Below are 19,387 nucleotides of genomic sequence, written 5' to 3' on the forward strand. Positions count from 1 at the left end.
GATTCCCAAAGCTATGGTTGGGAGGATGGATTTATACAGCATTAGGTCCAGCAATAAGGCCCTGCAGGACAGCAGTGGCAAAGCCAGCTCTGGATTTAGAGAAGAAAGGTAAATGGTAATGTTTGGTGAACGTATGAACTGAGCTCCAGGTAGCAACTTCTAGAATGTCTCTGGTAGGAACACCTCTGAGAAAGGCTGTAGAAGTAGATGCAGCCCTGGTGGAATGAGATCTGATCCCCTGGGGGATAGTTTTACCATGGTACATATAGCAGAAACGAATACAATGGCTTATCCATTTGGAAATAGTCTGCTTTGAAATAGCCTTTCCCTCTGCAGCAAATGCCACCAGTAGTTGTTCAGATTTTCTTAGAGATTTTGTCCTGTTTAAGTAAAATCTAAGCTGTCTGTGTACATCCAATGAATGCAGATTCCATTCCCCCTTGTTCTGTGGATTGGGAAAGAAAGTGGGCAAATGAATGGTCTGATTAAGAGCCACACTGGATACCACCTTAGGCATGAAGGATGGACTGGTCCTAACAGACACCCTGTCCGCATGAAAAATAATGAAAGGCTCCACTGCCATAAGAGCCTGTAATTCGGAAATCCTTCTAGCTGAAGTGACTGCTAAAAGGAAAGCTGTTTTCCAGGAGAGAAATTTTATGTCTGCAGTGGCAGCTGGCTCGAAAGGAGAGAGAGTGAGTTTTTCCAATGAGGTCCCAGGCAGGGGTTGGAGCTCTCCTGGGTGGTCTTACATTTTTGGCCCCTCTGAGATACTGCTTTAGCAGAGGATGAGAGAAGTGGGGAGGTTCTGTGTTGTAATGAGCTGAAATGGCTGAGGCATGGCTTTATATGGAAGAAAAGAAAAGGACAGGCCCTTGCAAAGCATCTCAGTTACGTATTGTAAAATCTGAGGAATACTGGGTACTGCTGTGCTTATCCCTTGTGACTGATTCCAGGCACAGAATCTTTTCCATTTGTCAGCATAAGATTTTCTAGTAATAGGCATTCTTGCCTCCAAAATGACATCCATCACAGGTTTGCTTAGGGATGCTAAGGGCGAATTTAGGTGATTGGCCACGCTGCAAGATTCAAAGTTTGGAACGGAGTGTGCAGAATTTGGTTGTTCTGCTGAGACAGTAAGTAAGGTGTTTGAAGCAGGTGACACGGTGGAAGGTGTGACACATTGCACAGGAGTTGGTACCAGTGTTGGCGAGGCCAGTCTGGAGCAATCAAAATCATTTTTGGTTTGTCCTGTTTGATTTTTAGTAGAACTTTGGAGAGCAGAGGGGGAAAAGCATAGACTGAAAGGTTTTTCCAGCTGAATGACAGGGCATCCACTTTCCAGGCTCTTTTGTGAAGATGTCTTGTGCAGAATTTGTCCATCTGATAGTTCTGGCGTGAGGCAAAATGATCTATGTCTGGACTCCCCCATTTGCGTGTCAACATGTTGAAAATCTGTGGTTCCAGCTTCCATTCGTGTGGGTCCATGAGATTTCTGCTTAGTTTATCTGCCAGTGTTCAGCTTTCCTGGCAGGACAACTGTCCAGGTATGGATATATTTGAATATTTCTTTGTCTGCAAAATGTAATTACTGGAGCCAGGCACTTTGTGAAGACCTTGGGCGCAGTAGATAAGCCAAAGGGCAGTGCAGAGACCTGGTAATGCAAGTAGCCTGCTTTGAAGCGGAGGTATCTTCTGCAAGATTCCCTGATTGGGATATGCAGGTAAGCCTCTTTTAAGTCTAGAGTTACCAAGCAGGCATCTTTGCCTAGCATAGGAAGTAAATGTTGAAGAGTCAGTATCTTGAATTTTGGAATGTCCACAAATGTGTTTAGAGTAGATAAGTCCAGAATTGGACGCCATAATTTGTCTTTTCTGGGTACCAGGAAAAGTTTTGAGTAGAAACTTTGTCCCTTTTCCTCTTCTAGTACTGGTTGAATAGCTCCCATGTTCATGAGGGGCAGTACTTGTTTCTGGGCCTCTACCCACTGATTTGGGGGCAGGTCTGGCCATCCGTTTGGGATTGGCAATGTGTGTAAATGTAATCTGTATCCCTGGGATACTGTATTTAAAAACCCATTTGTCCTGGGTTATAAGTTGCCAGTTTCTTGCATGAAGTGCCAGTTTTCCCCCCAAAGGGGCGCTAAAAGGTAAGTGCTTGGTAAGTGTAAAGGGAAGTCATTGAGACTGTTTACCATAGGGAGGTGCCTTATTGTTTCCAGATTTGGAGGAGGAGGAGGCACCCCACTGTTTTGTTCTAAAAGTCCCTTGTAACTGAAACCTGGTATCTTTGGAATGTCTGGGTTTGACTTGAGTGGTTCTCGAAGGAACTGGAAAGGACAGATTCTTAGTAGGCCAGTGCCTACTAAATCTTGGAGGTTGCACTTATAAGAAATATTTCACAGTTTGCATAGATTTAGCTTTATCATCCATCTTTTTTAAAACTTCTTCAGCCTTATTACCAAAGAGACGGTCCTGTTGCAAAGGAGCATCCAACAATTTTGCTTTAACATGATCAGGCAGAGTTTGCTCTTTGAGCCAAGCATGCCTTCGTAGCACAGACCCAGTTACAGCAGCCCTGCAAGAGGCCTCCAAAGAATCAAAACTACATTGCAAAGCATGTTTTCCAACTTGTTCAGTTGAAAGCAATAAATCCTGTAAATCTTTACTTTCCACACAGTCAGAAATTAACATAATTTTCTGTTTAAGCAGTCCCGTGTTATGCTGTTGATATTTAAGCATATGAAATTGACAGTTTAAAGCCCTGATTGCCAAGGTTGCAGAAATGTAAACCTTCTTATCCCATCTATCCAGCGCCCTGGAATCTCTATCAGAAGGGGTAGGATTTTTAGCAGTAGAGGCCTTAATGTCCTTGAGACCCTGAGAAATGGTTTCAAGATCTGCAATAGGATTTTTGAAAAGGAATTTGTGGGAGTCAGGAACCCTGTAGTATCTGTCTGGCTTACAAGGAGCCGGAGGCAGAGAATTAGGAGCCATACTAGAATCTGAAAAAACATCATCAACAATGTCTAGAACAGGAGGTACAGCCAAAGGCCTATGCTGAGGAAGAAGAAGAAGAAAAACCCTAAGTCTCTTTTTAGATTTAGAAAAATCCTGACTTTCCCAGTGGAAATGTTCCCTTAAGGTATGTAAAGTTTCCCCAAAAGAAAAATCCTCAGGAGGAGAAAAGTACAGTTTTGTACCTACCATAAATGTAGATGTTCGAGGATTCCATTGCTGCAGTCCTTACTATTGGGTTTAGTCCGCATCCAGTCGGCCCGAATACCAGAGTATAAGGCTGACGTCGGTCAGGGCGCACTAGACTGACGTCAGTACGTCAGGGTACTAATGCGCATGACCGACGTCATATCCTCAGTCTTTTCTTGCCCCAGATGTCAGAAGACCCTAAAAAGACAAGGCTCAAAATACCTGCACCAAAAATATATACAATATATACAAGACTATATACCAAAATATCAGCATGTAAACTCACCTACACAACCACCCCTAAACACAGAGGGGAAGGAGGGAGGGTAAATTGGACTGCAGCAATGGAATCCTCGAACATCTACATTTATGGTAGGTACAAAACTGTACTATGTTCTTCGTTGCCATTGCTGCAGTCCTTACTATTGGGTAGAATCCCAAAGCAGAGGTAAGGGAGGCTGGCAAATCATAAAGAAGTAGGAGCTGACAACATGCCTTGCAAAACAGCTGTGGCAAAACCAGCCCTAGACTTAGAGTAGATAGGAAGGTGATAATGCTTAGAGAAAGTATGCACTGAACTCCAAGTAGCTGCTTCCAAAATATCCTTAGTTGCCACCCCTTAGAAATGCTGTTGAAGTGGCAGTAGCCCTAGTGGAATGAGGCCTAATCCCAGCTGGAATCTCCTTGCCATGATGGGAATAACAAAATGCAATGCAAAAGCCAATCCACCTAGAAATAGTTTGTTTTGACACAGGCTTGCCCTGTGAACTCAAAGCAAAAGAAACAAACAACTGCTGAGACTGCCTAAAATCCTTAGTCCTGCTTAAATAATAACGCAATTGCCTGTGTACATCTAAAGTGTGCAAAATCTTTTCCCCTTTATTTTGGGGTCTGCATAAACGTAGGCAAATGAATAGTTTGGTTTAAAGCCACACTAGAAACCACCTTAGGCATAAAGGAAGGATTAGTGCGTAATGATACCCTATCCTTATGGAAAATCAAAAGGGCTCTACTGCCATAAGGGCCTGCAACTCAGACACCCTTCTTGCAGAAGTAATAGCCAACAGAAAAGCAGTCTTCCATGACAAGTATTTCAATTCAGCAGTAGCTGCAGGCTCAAAAGGTTGTAGAGTAAGTTTTTCCAACACAAAATTGAGATCCCAAGCAGGAGTAGGAGCTCACGTGGGGTCTTATATTCTTTGCCCCTCTAAGAAACTGCTTGAACAAAGGATGCGAAAACAAAGGTGGGTCACAATCATAGTGAGCTGAAATTGCTGCAGCATGAATCTTAATGGAAGAGAAGGACAAACCTTTGTCCAATAACTCAGTAAGATATTGAAGAGCCACACTCAAATTAGGCTCAGAAATCTCCAAATTCTTTGCTGTACTCCAAAATAAAAATCTCTTCCATTTTTCTGTACACTCTCCTTGTACTAGGTCTTCTAGCTTCCATAATCACATTTAAAACTTGTTGAGGAAGTTGAGACCTGCTGTGTTTCAACACAGAATATGCCAGGCTGTTAGATGAAGAGAGTGAAGCTTGACATTGAGCAGATGACCGTCCTTCTGAGATAACAGATGAGGAATCAGAGGTAAAGGCCATGGAGGCTTCTTTACCAGACTCCGTAGTAGTGGGTACCAGTGTTGCGAGGCCAATCTGGAGCTATCAAAATCATCCTTGGCCTGTCTTGTCTGACCTTTAATAGTACCTTTGGAAGAAGAGGCAGAGGTGGAAAGGCATACACATGAAGGTTTTTCCAACTGAAAGACAGAGCATCCACTTTCCAAGCTGTGTGATGAAACCCCTTTGTGCAATACTTTGGCAGCTGGTGGTTTAGTGGAGAAGCGAACAGATCTATGTCTGGAGTTCCCCATGACACTGTCAATTTCTGAAATACATGAAGATCCAGTTTCCACTCGTGGGGATCCATGATTTGTCTGCTTAACACATCTGCTAAGGAGTTCTGTGCTCCTGGCAGAAACCTTGCCTGAAGAGTTAGTTGCAAGCTTAGCAGTCTCCCATAAAATCATTGCTTGCCTGCATAGAGGATAAGAATGTGTTCCCCTTGCTTGTTGATGTACCACATGACAGTTGTGTTGTCTGTTAGAATCAACACCTGCCCTGGAAGAAGTAACTCCTTGAAAGCCATTAATGCAAACTGGACTGCTAACATCTCCTTCATGTTGATATGTAGATGCTGTAGTCTGGCAGGCCACTTGTCTTGTATCCACTTTCCATTTAGATGAGCTCCCCAAGCAATGTCCGAGGCATCTGTCGTTAAAATCTGACTTGCCTCTGGCGGGTCACAGAGAGTCCCTTGTTTAGGTGACATTCCTGAGCCCACCACAAAAATTCTTTTGAAGGCAAGGTATTATTTGAATGACAGTGTCCAAATCCTGGCAGTGCTGTGTCCATACATTTTGAGATACCATTGTAGCTTCCTCATATGCAGTTTGGCATTGGGAAGCACCAGAATACAAGATGCCATGAACCCTAATGCTTGAAGGACTGACCTTGCAGTCAGCACGGACTGATGAGATAGTTGATGGAAGTAAAGTGATAGACTCTTTTGTTTGTCCGGGGTTAAAAAGGCCATCTGGGCTGCTGTATTCAGTCTCACACCCAGAAAGCACATGTCTTGAGAGGGTACTAGACTGGACTTTATTTCGTTCACAGAATACCCTAGGCATCTTAGCACTGCTATAACATACTCCAGATGCTGTAGAAGGTCTTCCTTTTCTTGAGCCAGGATCAGGCAGCCGTCCAAGTAAGGATAGATTTGAATTCCTTGTAGCCTGAAGTAAGCTATCACTGGAGCCAGAACCTTTGTGAATACTCTGGGCGCAGTAGATAAGCCAAAGGGCAATGCAGAGAACTGATAATGAGAATTTCCAGCTCGAAATCGCAGATACTTCCTGCAACTTAGCCTTATAGGCACATGAAGGTAAGCTTCCTTGAGATCTAAAGTTACCATCCAGTGATCTTTGCCCAGCAGAGGTAAAAGTTGTTGTAACGTCAACATCTTGAACTTGGGAATGTCCAGATAAGTGTTGAGGAGAGATAAATCCAAAATTGGTCTCCACGTGTTCCCCTTCTTTGGTACTAGGAACAGGCGAGAATAAAATCCTAGGCCCCTTTCTGATACAGGGACTGGCTGAATGGCCCCTATCTGGAGTAACTGAGAAACTTGCTTGTGAGCCTCTTTTCTTTGTGGAGGAGGAACGTCTGGCATGCCTTTGAAAGGGGCATTGTGTGGAAATAAAACCTGTAACCGTGGTGAATGATATCCAACACCCATCTGTCTTGAGTAATTAAATCCCAATTTTCTTTGAAAAGAGACAGTCTTCCTCCCAAAGGAGCTGCCAGGCGAGAATCTACTGGCAGCTGAAAAGGCAGGTCATTGGGTCTGTTTACGAAAGGACTGACCCCTGCCCTCACCAGAAGTCTGAGCAGGTGAACTCCTGATCTAGGCCTAAAAGAACCTTGAGCCCTGCCCCTACCACGTCTAGACCTACCCCTAGACTGGGAATCATAAGCAGGATATGTCCACCCCTTAGCAGGCCAATTTCTACTAAACTTGGTGGCTGCACCTGCAAAAATCTTTAACAGTTTGCATAGACTTAGCTTTGTCCTCCATTTTCTTTAAAACTGCTTCCACAGGCGATCCAAACAACACATCAGACTGTAAAGGAGCATCCAAAATCCTTGTCTTAACATGCTCAGCTAAATTCTGATCCTTCAACCAAGCATGCCTGTGAAGAACAGAACTAGTAGCAGCCACCCTCGAGGAGGCCTGTACAGCATCAAAACCACATTGCAAAGAATGCTTACCCACTTGTTCAGACACATGAACCAAATCCAGCAACTCTTTACACTCAATACCTTCCGCCAAAGCATCCACCTTAGATTTCAATTGTGAAAGGAGATAATTTTGATATTTTAGCATGTGAAACTGACAATTCAACGCTCTCATGGCTAGAGTGGAAGAAGTATACACTTTCTTTCCCCACCTATCCAAAGCCCTTGCCTCTTTATCAGTGGGAACAGGATTTTTAACCACAGAAGCTTTAACACCTTTAGGCCCCTGAGAAACAGTTTCTGGGTCCCCTAGGACTCTTAAACAAATACTTATGAGCTTGGGCACCCTATAGTACCTATCAGGTTTAACAGGAGCAGGAGGCAAAGAGTCAGGGTTCAGGAAGCCTCTGCAAAACATCTTCCACCACATTCAACACAGGAGGAATAGCTAAGGGCCTATGCTGGGGCAAAACAAGAATTCCCTAAGCCTTTTCCTGGAATCAGAGTAATCCTGGCCTTCCCATTTAAAATGCTCCCTCATGGAATGCAGAGTCTCTGAAAATGAGAAATCCTCAGGAGGAGAAGCTGTAGGAGTGGAATCATCCACATCAGAATCAGAATAAGTAGGATACTCCTGCAAGTCTTCCGCAGAAGACTCTGAAGCCTCTGAACACTGTTCAAAACTATCAAACTCGGTTCCACCCTAGGCCTCTTATCAGGCGGGGCATAGAACCTCTAATCATAGTAATCAAATCTTCTGCCATTTTAAGCATATGTTTCTTAGGTACAGAACCCGAAATGCTAGGAGAAGCCCCCACTGAAGCTGAACTAGGCCTACCTCTCAAAGAAGTTTTGGCAACAGAAGGAGAGGCTCTAACTACCTTGGGAAGAGAGGGAAGAACAGTTACCTGAGAAGCCCCCTCAGCCTGGCCTACCTCCTGAGAAGGCACATCCTGTAATAGTAAAGTTTCTCCCTGAGACTCCATGGAAACTCCTGGCAAAACCTCTGGCTCCACTGAGCCTTCTAAAGAACCGACGTCCGGGACTAGCGGTTCATCAACCCTAGGCTTCGCTGATTTGTCCTTGGGCTTCTTGGACGAAGCGGGCGTCGGAGCATCCGGCGGCATTTTATAATTGCAACGCTTCCCAAACACTAACCTGGCACAGTCTAACCTCCTCTTAATAGTGCGTTTGTTAAACCTAGCACAAGAGCGGCAACCAACAACGTCGTGCTCAGGCCCTAAACAAGGTATACACAAGGTATGGTAATCCCTATGAGGTATCTGTTTCCCACAAGAAATACAGTTATTCACTTTTTCTGACATCCGGTTAAATACTGAGGCAAGAAAAAACCAAAATGTTCCCCAACGGGGTACTTAGCCAACTCTGTTTCGGTCTGAAACTCCGGTTTCGGAAATATTTCAGAACGCCAACCTGCACTCGCAAAACTGCTTCTGCATCGGACCATGCGGCAAAAAAGACAGAGGATATGACGTCGGTCATGCGCATTAGTACCCTGACGTACTGATGTCAGTCTAGTGCGCCCTGACCGACGTCAGCCTTATACTCTGGTATTCGGGCCGACTGGATGCGGACTAAACCCAATAGTAAGGACTGCAGCAATGGGAAACGAAGAACATCAGAAGGAATGGAATCTTCTGCATCAGAGTCCTCATAAGGAGGTATAGACAAATCCTGTTCATTAGAAGAGTCAGAAGAAATTGAATCCTGTTCAGAAGATTCATAATCAATGTCTTGCCTAGGCCTCTTATAAGGTGTGTGCGTGTGTGTGTGTGTGTGTGTGTGTGTGTGTGTGTGGGGGGGGATTGGCTACCCCTGATCAGACTAATGAAATCTTCAGCCATTTTGATCATTTGTTTTTTAGACATAGGGGACTGCACATGTAGCCCAGGTGTCGGTTTTTTAGTCACAGATTTAGATTTTGACCTTAGTTTTGAAGATGGCGTCGGTCTAATATATAAATCTGTAGGCCCTCAGAAGCCGGTGCCTGCACAGCAGCTCTGGACCCATCTAAGGTAACGACATCCGCGGGTTCCATAATTGAAGCATCTCGCGGAATACCGGACTCCGAATGGGTCTCAGTAGAGGCCTGAGAATCAGAAGTATCGGGTATCAAGGGCTGCGAAAGCGCCTGAGTACTGGCGAACTGGCGACTGGCTTAGGAGAAGCGTCATCGCCAGGTTTGTACCTCAACGGCCTGTCTCTGTCTTTTTCTTTGCGTTTTTTATGTATTCCGGTATTCGGATTGCTAACTGACATTTCTGGATAATTAAAGTGTGAGCCAAAATATTTAGAGGCAAAAATATACCGACGTTTAATAGTACGTTGATTAAATTTAGCACAAGACCGACAGCAAGGTACGTTGTGGTCAGGGCCTAGGCAAGGAATACATTACAAATGAAAATCCTTGAGGTATTTGCTTCCCACAAGTAATACAATTATTAACTTTTACTGACATCGGTAAGGAGCAAGAAAAAGTTTCCCCAACGGGGTACTTAGCTTTTTAGTTGAAGACTTCGGTTCTGAAACTCGAAAATGAAAATTTCAGGAGTCGGCCGACTGGCACTTGCAAACTGCTTCTGCTTCGGGCACCGTGCGGCAAGAAAAACTGTTTTAATGGCATCGGCTGCATATTTTATACCCCTGACAACCTGACGTCATGGAAGAAGGGACAGCAACCAACGCAGGACCCAAGACTTTGTTAATCAGGCTGACTGAGGGCAACCTGCCAGCAGATTACCCAAATGTAATGACTGCAACAGTGAAACACGAAGAACATCACCCTGTGGTCTAAGAGAGAAGCAGATGAGTAAAAGGGATACATACTGTGGCCTGCAGTGAACCTAGTTATATTTATGCCTTCACCTCAATGTGTTGTGTTACATAGGAATGTGTTCACACAACGGAAAACCGCAAGCACCCACACCTCTGTAATCCTAACACATGCTACTGATTAGCACCAATGTCACAGTCTCCCAGTGACTACCAGGGGCAGAAAATGAGTGTGCTCCCAGTACATCTCCTTTCTTTTCACCCATCAGAGAAGGCAGGCAGAATCCCTCCCCCCCATCAGAGAAGGCAGGCAGAATAAACCCCCCCCCCCCAATGAGTCCTACAGTGTCCGTGCCACTAAGAAAGTAAGTCATATAGGTCATAGCCATGGCTTGATTTTTCTAGGATAGTAAGCTGACTAGTCAAATTCATCCGCATTTATGTTAAAAATATACTTACTTAGATCTCTGCACTTAATTGTACTGTAGTCAAATGAAATACAGAGGTAATCACATGCTTCCCTCAGTTCTGGAATGGAAATACCATCAGGACAACGAATGATACCAGTCTTGTAGTAATCCTACAGAAAGAGAAAGAAAAAATAATGTATACCCAAATTAAACGTACAGTAATTAAAAAATACCGTAACAATAGACCTTTCAGAAAGGTGCTGTAGAAGTGTAAAAAAACAGGTATGCCAGTTTAACAAACCAGCCTTAGCAATTATATGTACATTTGTAAGTAAGCTTACTATAAGAGTAGATCTTCAAGGAATAGTCAGTTTAAAGGTGGACCGCACCCATAGACTGGAGGAAAAAAAAAAGATGTTTATTTCATCATGTCTTGATGGTTCTTACATTTTAACACCATTTTTGGACTTTTTTATATTTTTAAATGTAATTTAGATTTATATTTTTAAATGTAATTGAAAATCAAGAAATGGTAATTAAACCTGAATGACTAAAAGAAAGCAGGGTACATGTGAAAACACATGTAAAGTCAATGCATTGACAGGAGCTTAGGGGCTATGATGTAATATTTTAAAGCCAAACACTGCACTGAGGGATACCTGGCAGTAGACTAAAACAAAAAAAAAATCAAGATGCCAAAGTCAATGTGGGCAGACTCTGGAATTAAATTTAAAAATATAAAAAAGTATACAGAGTTGAAAAGTAGTGTTAAAATGTAGGCAACATCAAGACGATGAAATAAACTTTTTTTTTCAGTCTGTGGGTGCAGTTCTCCTTTAACAGTAAAGTGCAACACTTGGGGACTGGGAGAGGAGGACAGAATGATGGCATAGTCAGTCATTCTAAAAGATTTGACTGTTTTTTTTTTTAATGTGCGTCAGTCAGAAGGGAGAAGAAAAAGATACCACATTGGTCTAAACAAAAATAGAAGGAAGGAGGGTGGAAAGTAATACTGTAACAGTGATCAGTTTGACACCTACTGTTATTGCAATTTCCACACAACTGTAATATGTCCTTCTTATGATCATTGTTGCAGTAAGAGTAACAAATGGGAAGAGTTCCACAGCCTTCGAAGAGTCTATCGAGGAGGAATGAAGATTTTAGCTGGGAATCTAAGATTCCTTGCAAGATGGACCCAGCAAATCCAGATTTAGCTCTAAAAAAAGCCATCACTATTGTAACGCTTGGTAAAAGTATGTACACAGGCACACAAACCGGACACATACTATCAAAGTGGGCGACTCCACATCAACCAGCAGACCTGTTACCAGTGTGGTGCCACAGCGGTCAATGCTGGGCCCCGTACCCTCTCAGAAGTTCAGGTCAAAACTAAGGTGTTGTGGCTGACCCAAGTGTGCAGATGACTGCAAACTGGGTGCAATTACTGAATCCCCAAATTATGTCAGTATACTCCAGGACGGTCTTACGCAGACTAATGACTGGTGTCTTTGTCACAATCTCAAACTGAATGCAAAGAAATGCATCATCATACACTTTTGCACAAAATGTTCCTTCACACTACCAAATCAGCAACAATACCCTAAGAACCCAAGAAGTGGCAATGGACTTGCGTTCACAAGTTGAAAGCGACCTTAACTTCGACCACCATGTGTCAACTTGTAGCAAGGAAGGCTTTCTATGCAGCACACTTCATTAGTAAAGGCATCGTCTCAAGAGCAAGAGAGATTATAACCCCCCTATACTGGGCACTAATCCGGCCCATAACACAGTATAACACCACATTCGGCATGTACCATACAAAGCACCAACAGCAACTGGAGAGACCTCATAGGTTTCTAACAAAGATGATCGAGAAACTCCAGCACGTGCTGTATACAGACCGACTAAAGTCCCTGTCACTTTACTCTGTTTCATATAAACTTCTTAGGGGAGATTAATGCCTGGCTTACAGAACAATTTCAGACCCAAACCCAATGAACCTGCTGCATATCCATAAATTAAACGGGACTAGGCCCACCCGTTCAAGGGACCTAAATATAGCCTGAGACTTAAATAGGACATGCTGGAGGGACAGATTTATCTCCCAGCAACTGCAGCATCTTTGGAATATGCTACCTATTCATGTGAAACAGAGCACCTCTGACACTGTTCAAAAGGAACCTGGATGAATGGATAGGGCAAAGTAGGTTCTTACCAGGAATAGCGCCCACAACATTCTTGGACATGGAAAGTCATTAATAAATGCAATCTTGGGTATTAAACTACCATTTCTATGGCATTAAATTGGGATGAAACTACTAGGCTTGAAATGACCTCTGGGTCAATAGCTTAGTAATCTCCTATGATCCTAAGAACCAGCTTCTAAAACTGACCTTTTGTCTAGACTTTTGGAATAGGCACCAGTAGAAGCTACAGCTTAAACCAAATCTGGAAGTTCTCCTATGGCAGAAGAAATTAATTTAGAGATGCTCTCTTCAGGAATGGGAAGACCCAACGTTTTGTTCTGAAAGAAAACAAATGCTGGTCTGACTCTGATAGATCAGTTATCACAGAATGCAAAATCCCCCCACCCCCACCCTTTTCAGGGGAGGAGAAAAAGGTATGGAGATTGACAGTCTGGTTCAAAGACAGCTCCTTTGCAAACCTTTGACATGAAGGATGGGTTAGTCCTCTGTGTAACCTAACCTTTCTGAAACACCAAAAATGGAGAAGCCATGAAAGCTTGCAGTTCAGAAACCCTTTTGGTATGAGTGCAATCAGCAGGGCCATCTTCCAAACAGAGATAATTTGTGAAGCAGGCTCAGATGAGGAAAAAGTTAACTTTTCAACAACATAATTCACATCTCAAGGAAGAAGGATATATTTTCTGGGGAGCATGAGGTAAAAAACACATTTTAAAAACTGCTTGACCTCAAAGTGTGAAGATAAAGATGGATCAAAATGAAAGCAAGCAGGAGTGGCTGACAAATGCGCTTTTATGGAGAAATATGTCGGCCTAGAACAGCTTATAAAAGTTAGAGACAATGACAGGAATACCTATTTGATAAGGGTCCTGATCATACCTCTCAAACTGCAAACAATGAAAACAGCAACAAAGGCACTTGAAAAGTAGGAACATCCAACTAAAAATCTGTGCGTCTAATTAACAAAATCTGAACACCAAACAGCACATAATTCTCCTCGCTTTTAGAAGAAATAAAAGGTACTCAGAAAAAAAAGTTTAAAAACAGTGTGGGACAAAATGATGGAAAAAATATGCATACTATCAGAGACAGTTTGTTTAATAAACTGTATTGCAACAGTCTACCAGACCATGTTATTTACTTTTGTTTCTTAAAAGGGATGCAAGATGCATGTCCTCTTTCTTTAAATTACTGTTGCCATTAATGTGAGGTGATGTGGTAAGGTTTACCATTTACTAGACAGCTTCAAAAATTACATATGAAGATGGGGATTCAGAAAATTGTGTGAACGGGCAAGTAATGCTTGAAAACAGAATAGCCTATACAGGGTAAATCAGGCCAGAAAATAGGCACATTCCCCCTAAAATAGGGACGGTTGAGAATTCTTCTTCTTCAAGCACCATATACAATCTCATTCATTTAGAAACATAAGATTTTATTGTAGCAGGCTTTCTAGCCTCCTTACATTCCGTAGTATGCCTTTTAAGAATAGGTGCATAAAAACAATGAAAAGCCAATCATCCAGAGAGTTAGATTTGGAGTCTGAATGACTGGTTAAATTAGGCAGCCCTTTTGCTGTCTCAGCAAGTTTATCCAGTGGGGTACCATGACAAATGCTCTGGGTCATATGAAAAAGAAGGGGGAAAGTACAGTTGTGCATCAGTGTTGCAGTACTGATCCTTCGGTCTTCTGTCATGCAGAAGTCCGCAACTGGCCCAATTCCTAAAGTCTCAACATCATCCCTAGCTGACAGATGTCTGAGGACCGAAGTCTGGCAGTGTCATCTTCAGGTCTTTCTAGGCTATGGTACTCAAGTCTGATGCCCAAGGACAACTTAAGACAACTGGAAGAAATTAACTGAATAAATTCATCAGCAGGTGGAGTTGCCCAAGATGTAGATGGGCGAGTGCCAAAAGCCTGGAGGTATACAGATTCCTCAGTGGTAGGGTTTTGGTACCTCCAATAATCCCTCAGTTTCACAATTGTGATCTGGGGGACCCTCCCTCTTCATCAAAATTAGTATCTTTGGTAATGGATTCCTGCAGGGAATCTAAGTGCTTCGTTTTGTACTTTTTCTTCAGAAGGACCTCATCAGGGGGATGGTCTGGTGAGGTATCAGAAGACTGAATCTGTATCAGAGTCTCCTGAGGATTTATCGCTCACAATCCCAGTGGAGGAGCAGGCTGGATAATTGGATTCAAGGAATGAAAATTCTTCAAAGAGGTGGTCAACCGTGTGGAAGAAGCAGCCAAGGCTCTCTCCATAGCCTCAAAGGCTGTACTCCCCCTCCAAAGAGAGAACGGAGCCCAGAACTCCCCATTCCGATGAGACCACCTCCAAGACAGAAGCCAGAGCTGAACTGACCCTAGCCAAAGCTCAAGGTGCAGGGACGGCTTCTGAAAAAGTGGAGTAGACTCTTGCCCCTCAGGGCCAACTGGGTAGATAAGTCTCCGGGAGATGTCTGGGTCTGACAGCCGAAGAACTCAGAGCTTACATCGGTGTCAAAGTAGCGGACACTGTAGGAACCAATGCAGCTGATGCCAGACAACTTAAAGGCATCAGAGGAGGTTGGAGGAGGACTAGTCAAAGGGGTGAAAGAATCCTCAGCACCTGAAGAAGACAGAGCCAAGTGGGCACCTGAAATTCCTCTTGCCCATAAAATTTTCTGAAACAATCTTCCCCACATCAGCCTCTGAAAGGCATTTGGTGGAATGGACAGAGGACACTAAGGGAGACATGGGTCTGTGCAAAAAGACTTCAGGTAATTCCCTAGCAAATGGGTCAATGGAAGGAGAACAATGAAATGTCGGCTCTTGCTAACTACAAATACTCTGAGTCGAATTAGTCGGTGCCAAAGAAATGCTAGAACTGAATCCGTTGGAAGCGAGCTAAGGGTTTGAATCTGTGCTGAAGTCCTCTGTGTCAAAGGTTTATAGGCAATAAAGGATGTCGGTGCAGATGCTTCAGTATCAACGTCCTTCGAAGATGAAGAGCTTTTTGGCACAGAGGATTTAACCCTTTTGACTGTTGGTGCCATTGGAGAAGATGGCATAGACACGCTTCTTTTCTTGGTCTTCCCAAAGGAAGAGGAGGAAGGTGATGAGATGTCAGTTTTGCTTTTTCCAGCAAATATGGTTTCACCGAAGGCAGTCTGAATTAAACTTTTTAAAATAAGCTTGTTTTATCTCTCTATTAAAGCTCTGTGGCTAAAGCCATGACATATACTGCAAACTTCTTGCAGGTGATGTGGTCCCAGGCAGTAAACACATAATGCATGCAAGTCTGAGGAAGGAATTTTGTGGTCACACTGCTGGCACTTAAAACCAGACAAGCCTTTAGGTTTTTTGGCCATGCTAAGTAAAGAAAAGTTTCCACACACCACAACACACACAACAGAAGGGTGGAGGAATCACACAAGAACAAGCACTCATAAATTATTAAATACCACAACAGTAAAGTTTTTTTTTTTTTTAATTAAAGGAACTGTAAGGAAAGGGTAGCGTACACCGAAGTGTGTGGAATGAGAGCTATCTACCAACAGGGATAGAAGCAGAGTTGCACAAAGTGTAGAGGAAAGGGAAATTTACCAACAATAGTAATTAAGAGCTACACAAGTAAGAAAGTACAGTTGTGTACACTTACCATAAATGCAGATGTTAGAGTGTATTCACTGTTGCAGTCATTACATTTGGGTAATCTGCTAGCAGGCTGGCCTCAGTCGGCCTGATTAACAAAGTCTTGGGTCCTGCGTTGGTTGCTGTCCCTTCTTCCATGACGTCAGGTCATCAGGGGTATAAAAGATGCATCCGACGCCATTATATCAGTTTTTCTTGCCCCAGATGTTAGGTGCCCCCCCTGAGGAGGAGCAAATAAAATTAAAAACACAAAAATATACCTCCAACCAAAAGGAAATACACCAAAAAGGCTTTTAAGCATAGTAAAGGAAAGTAGAGGTATAGCCAGAGAAAATTAGGGGGCTGGAGGGAGGGTAACCAGGACTGCAACAGTGAATACATTTGAACATCTACATTTATGGTAAGTGTACACAATTGCACTATGTTCTTTGTGTTTCACTGTTGCAGTCATTACATTTGGGTAGATTCCCAAAGACCAGCTATAAGGCCCTGCAAGACAGCAGTGGCAAAGCCAGCTCTGGATTTAGAGGAAATTGGTAAATGATAATGCTTGGTGAAAGTATGTACAGAACTCCAGGTAGAAGCTTCTAGAATATCCCTGGTAGGAACACCTCTGAGAAAGGCTGCAGAAGCAGATGCAGCCCTGGTGGAGTGAGATCAGTTTTCCATGGTGCTTATAACAGAAATGAATGCAATGGCTTATCCATTTAGAAATGGATTGTTTTGAAATAGCATTCCCCTCTGCCTCTGCAGCAAATGCTACCAGCAATTGTTCAGATTTTCTTCGAGATTTAGTCCTGTCCAAGTAGAATCTAAGTTGTCTGTGCACATCCAAGGAATGCAGAATCCGTTCCCCTTTGTTCTGTGGATTGGGAAAGAAGGTTGGCAAATGAATGGACTGATTAAGAGCCACATTGGAAACCACCTTGGGCATGAAGGATGGATTGGTCCTCAGAGATACCCTGTCCGCATGAAAGATGATGAAAGGCTCCCACTGGCATAAGGGCCTGTAATTCAGATATCCTTCTAGCTGAAGTGATTGCTAGAAGGAAGGCTGTTTTCCAAGAAAGAAATTTTAAGTCTGCAGTAGCAGCTGGTTCGAAAGCAGGCAGAGTGAGCTTCTCCAAAACAAAGTTAAGGTCCAAGGCAGGGGTAGGAGCTCTCCTGGGTGGTCTCAAGTTCTTTGCCCCTCTGAGATACTGCTTGAGCAGGGGATGAGAGAAGAGGGGTGGTTCTGTGTTATAGTGAGCTGAAATAGCTGAAGCGTGGATTTTAATAGAGGAAAAAGACAGGCCCTTGTGAAGCATCTCAGTTACGTATTGCAAAATCTGAGGTAAATTGGGCACTGCTGTGCTCATCCCTAAAGATTGGTTCCAGGTACAGAATTTTTTCCATTTGTCAGCATAAGATTTCCTAGTCCTAGGCCTTCTCGCCTCCAAGATGACATCCATCACGTTTGCTGAGGGATGATAAGGGTGAATTTAAGTGATTAGCCAGGCTGCAAGGTTCAATGTTGGAAGCTGAGGGTGCAGAACTTGGTTCTCCTGCTGAGACAGCAAAGAAGGGGTCTGAGGCAGGTGCCATGGAGATATCTGTGACACACTGCGCAGGAGTGGGTACCACTGTTGGCATGGCCAGTCTGGAGCAATCAATATCATTCTTGGTTTGTCCTGTTTGACTTTTAGCAGAACTCTGGAGAGCAGAGGAAGACGGGAAAAGCATAGACTGATAGGTTTTTCCAGCTGAAGGACAGAGCATCCACTTTCCAGGCTTCTTTGTGGGGAGTCCTTGTGCAAAACTTGTCCAAATGGTAGTTCTGGGGGGGGAGGCAAATACATCCATGTCCGGGATCCCCCATTTGCTTGTCAACATGTTGAAAATCCGTGGATCCAGTTTCCACTCGTGTGGGTCCATGAGATTTCTGCTTAGTCCGTTTGCCAGTGTATTCAATTTTCCTGGCAGGAATTGAGCTTTTAGGTGCACTTGGTAGCTCAAGGCTCTGTTCCACAATGCCATAGCTAGTCTGCAGAGGGGGTAAGAATGTGTGACCACTGCTTGTTTATGTACCACATAACCATGGTGTTGTCCGTCTTTACCATTAGTTGTCCTGGAAGAATGTAGTCCTTGAAGGCTGTCAGAGCATTCTGAACAGCTAACATTTCATTTTGATTGATATGTAGGTGCATTTGATTTGGGTTCCATCTGCCCTGAATGCACTTCCCTGCCAGGTGAGCCCCTCATGCATAGTCTGATTCATCTGTAGTTAGGGTTTGGGCGGCAGGGGGTAGTGTGAATGGCAGTCCCTTGTGGTGGCAGGCCTCTGCCCACCACAGGAATTCCAGTGTAGGCAAGGTATGATAGGAATCATCGTTTCCAGGCTAGGACAATGTTGACTCCATAGACTTTTTAAGTACCACTGTAGTTTCCTCATAAGCAGTCTTGCATATGGAATTAGAAGAATGCAGGAGGCCATGAACCCCAAGGCTTGCAGTATTTGTCTTGCAGATAGCAGGGTTTTTGTGGCCACTTGTTTGAAGTAAGTTACCAAATTAATTTGCTTCTCTGGCATGAGGAAAGCCATCTGGGCAGTTGTATTCAAGCTTGCACCCAGGAATGTAATTTGTTGAGAGGGTACCAGTTGTGATTTCTTTTTGTTTATGGTGTACCCCAGACAAGTTAGAACCCTTTTTACAAACACCAGATGATTTAGAAGTATGCCTGGTTTTCTGCCTGAATTAGACAATTGTCCAGGTATGGATATATTTGAATATTTCTTTGCCTGCAAAATGCAACAACTGGACTCAGGCACTTTGTGAATACCCTGGACACAGTAGACAAGCCAAAGTGCAGTGCAGAGAACGGATAATGCAAGTAGCCTGCTTTGAAGTGTAGGTATCTTTTGCAAGATTCCCTGATTGGGATATGCAGGTATGCTTCTTTTAAATCTAGAGTTGCCAACCAGGCATCTTTGCCTAGCATAGGAAGTAACTGGTGAAGAGTCAGCATCTTGAATTTTGGAATGTCCAGAAAGGTGTTAAAAGTAGACAGGTCCAGAACTGGACGCCATGATTTGTCTTTTCTGGGTACCAGAAAAAGCCTGGAATAGAAACCTTGTCCCTTTTCCTCTTCTGGTACTGGTTGAATAGCCCCCATGTTTAAGAGGGAAAGTACTTGTTTTTGATCCTCTGCCCACTGATTTGGGGGCAAGTCTGGCCCAGTTTGGTGTTGGAAATGAAATCTGTATCCCTGGGACACTATATTTAAAACCAATCTGTCCTGAGTTATGAGTTCCCAATTCTTTGCATGAAGAGCAATCTTTCCTCCCAATGGGACAGCTAA

General features: G+C 43.4%; 1 protein-coding gene across 5 annotated transcripts in view; it reads right to left on the bottom strand.

Moving 5' to 3' along the window:
• BTBD10 (BTB domain containing 10) overlaps window positions 1–19,387 on the bottom strand; it is a 1,432,231-nt gene that overhangs the window by 464,740 nt on the left and 948,104 nt on the right. For all 5 annotated transcript variants that reach the window (XM_044059092.1, XM_044059096.1, XM_044059093.1 and 2 more), the window contains one exon: window positions 10,259–10,379. In XM_044059092.1, the coding sequence (XP_043915027.1) occupies window positions 10,259–10,379 (121 nt within the window). The remainder of the gene's footprint in view (window positions 1–10,258; window positions 10,380–19,387) is intronic.

This window comes from Protopterus annectens, chromosome 17.part0 (assembly GCF_019279795.1).
Source record: "Protopterus annectens isolate FY-2018-M chromosome 17.part0, PAN1.0, whole genome shotgun sequence".
NCBI classification, from domain to species: Eukaryota; Metazoa; Chordata; order Ceratodontiformes; family Protopteridae; genus Protopterus; species Protopterus annectens.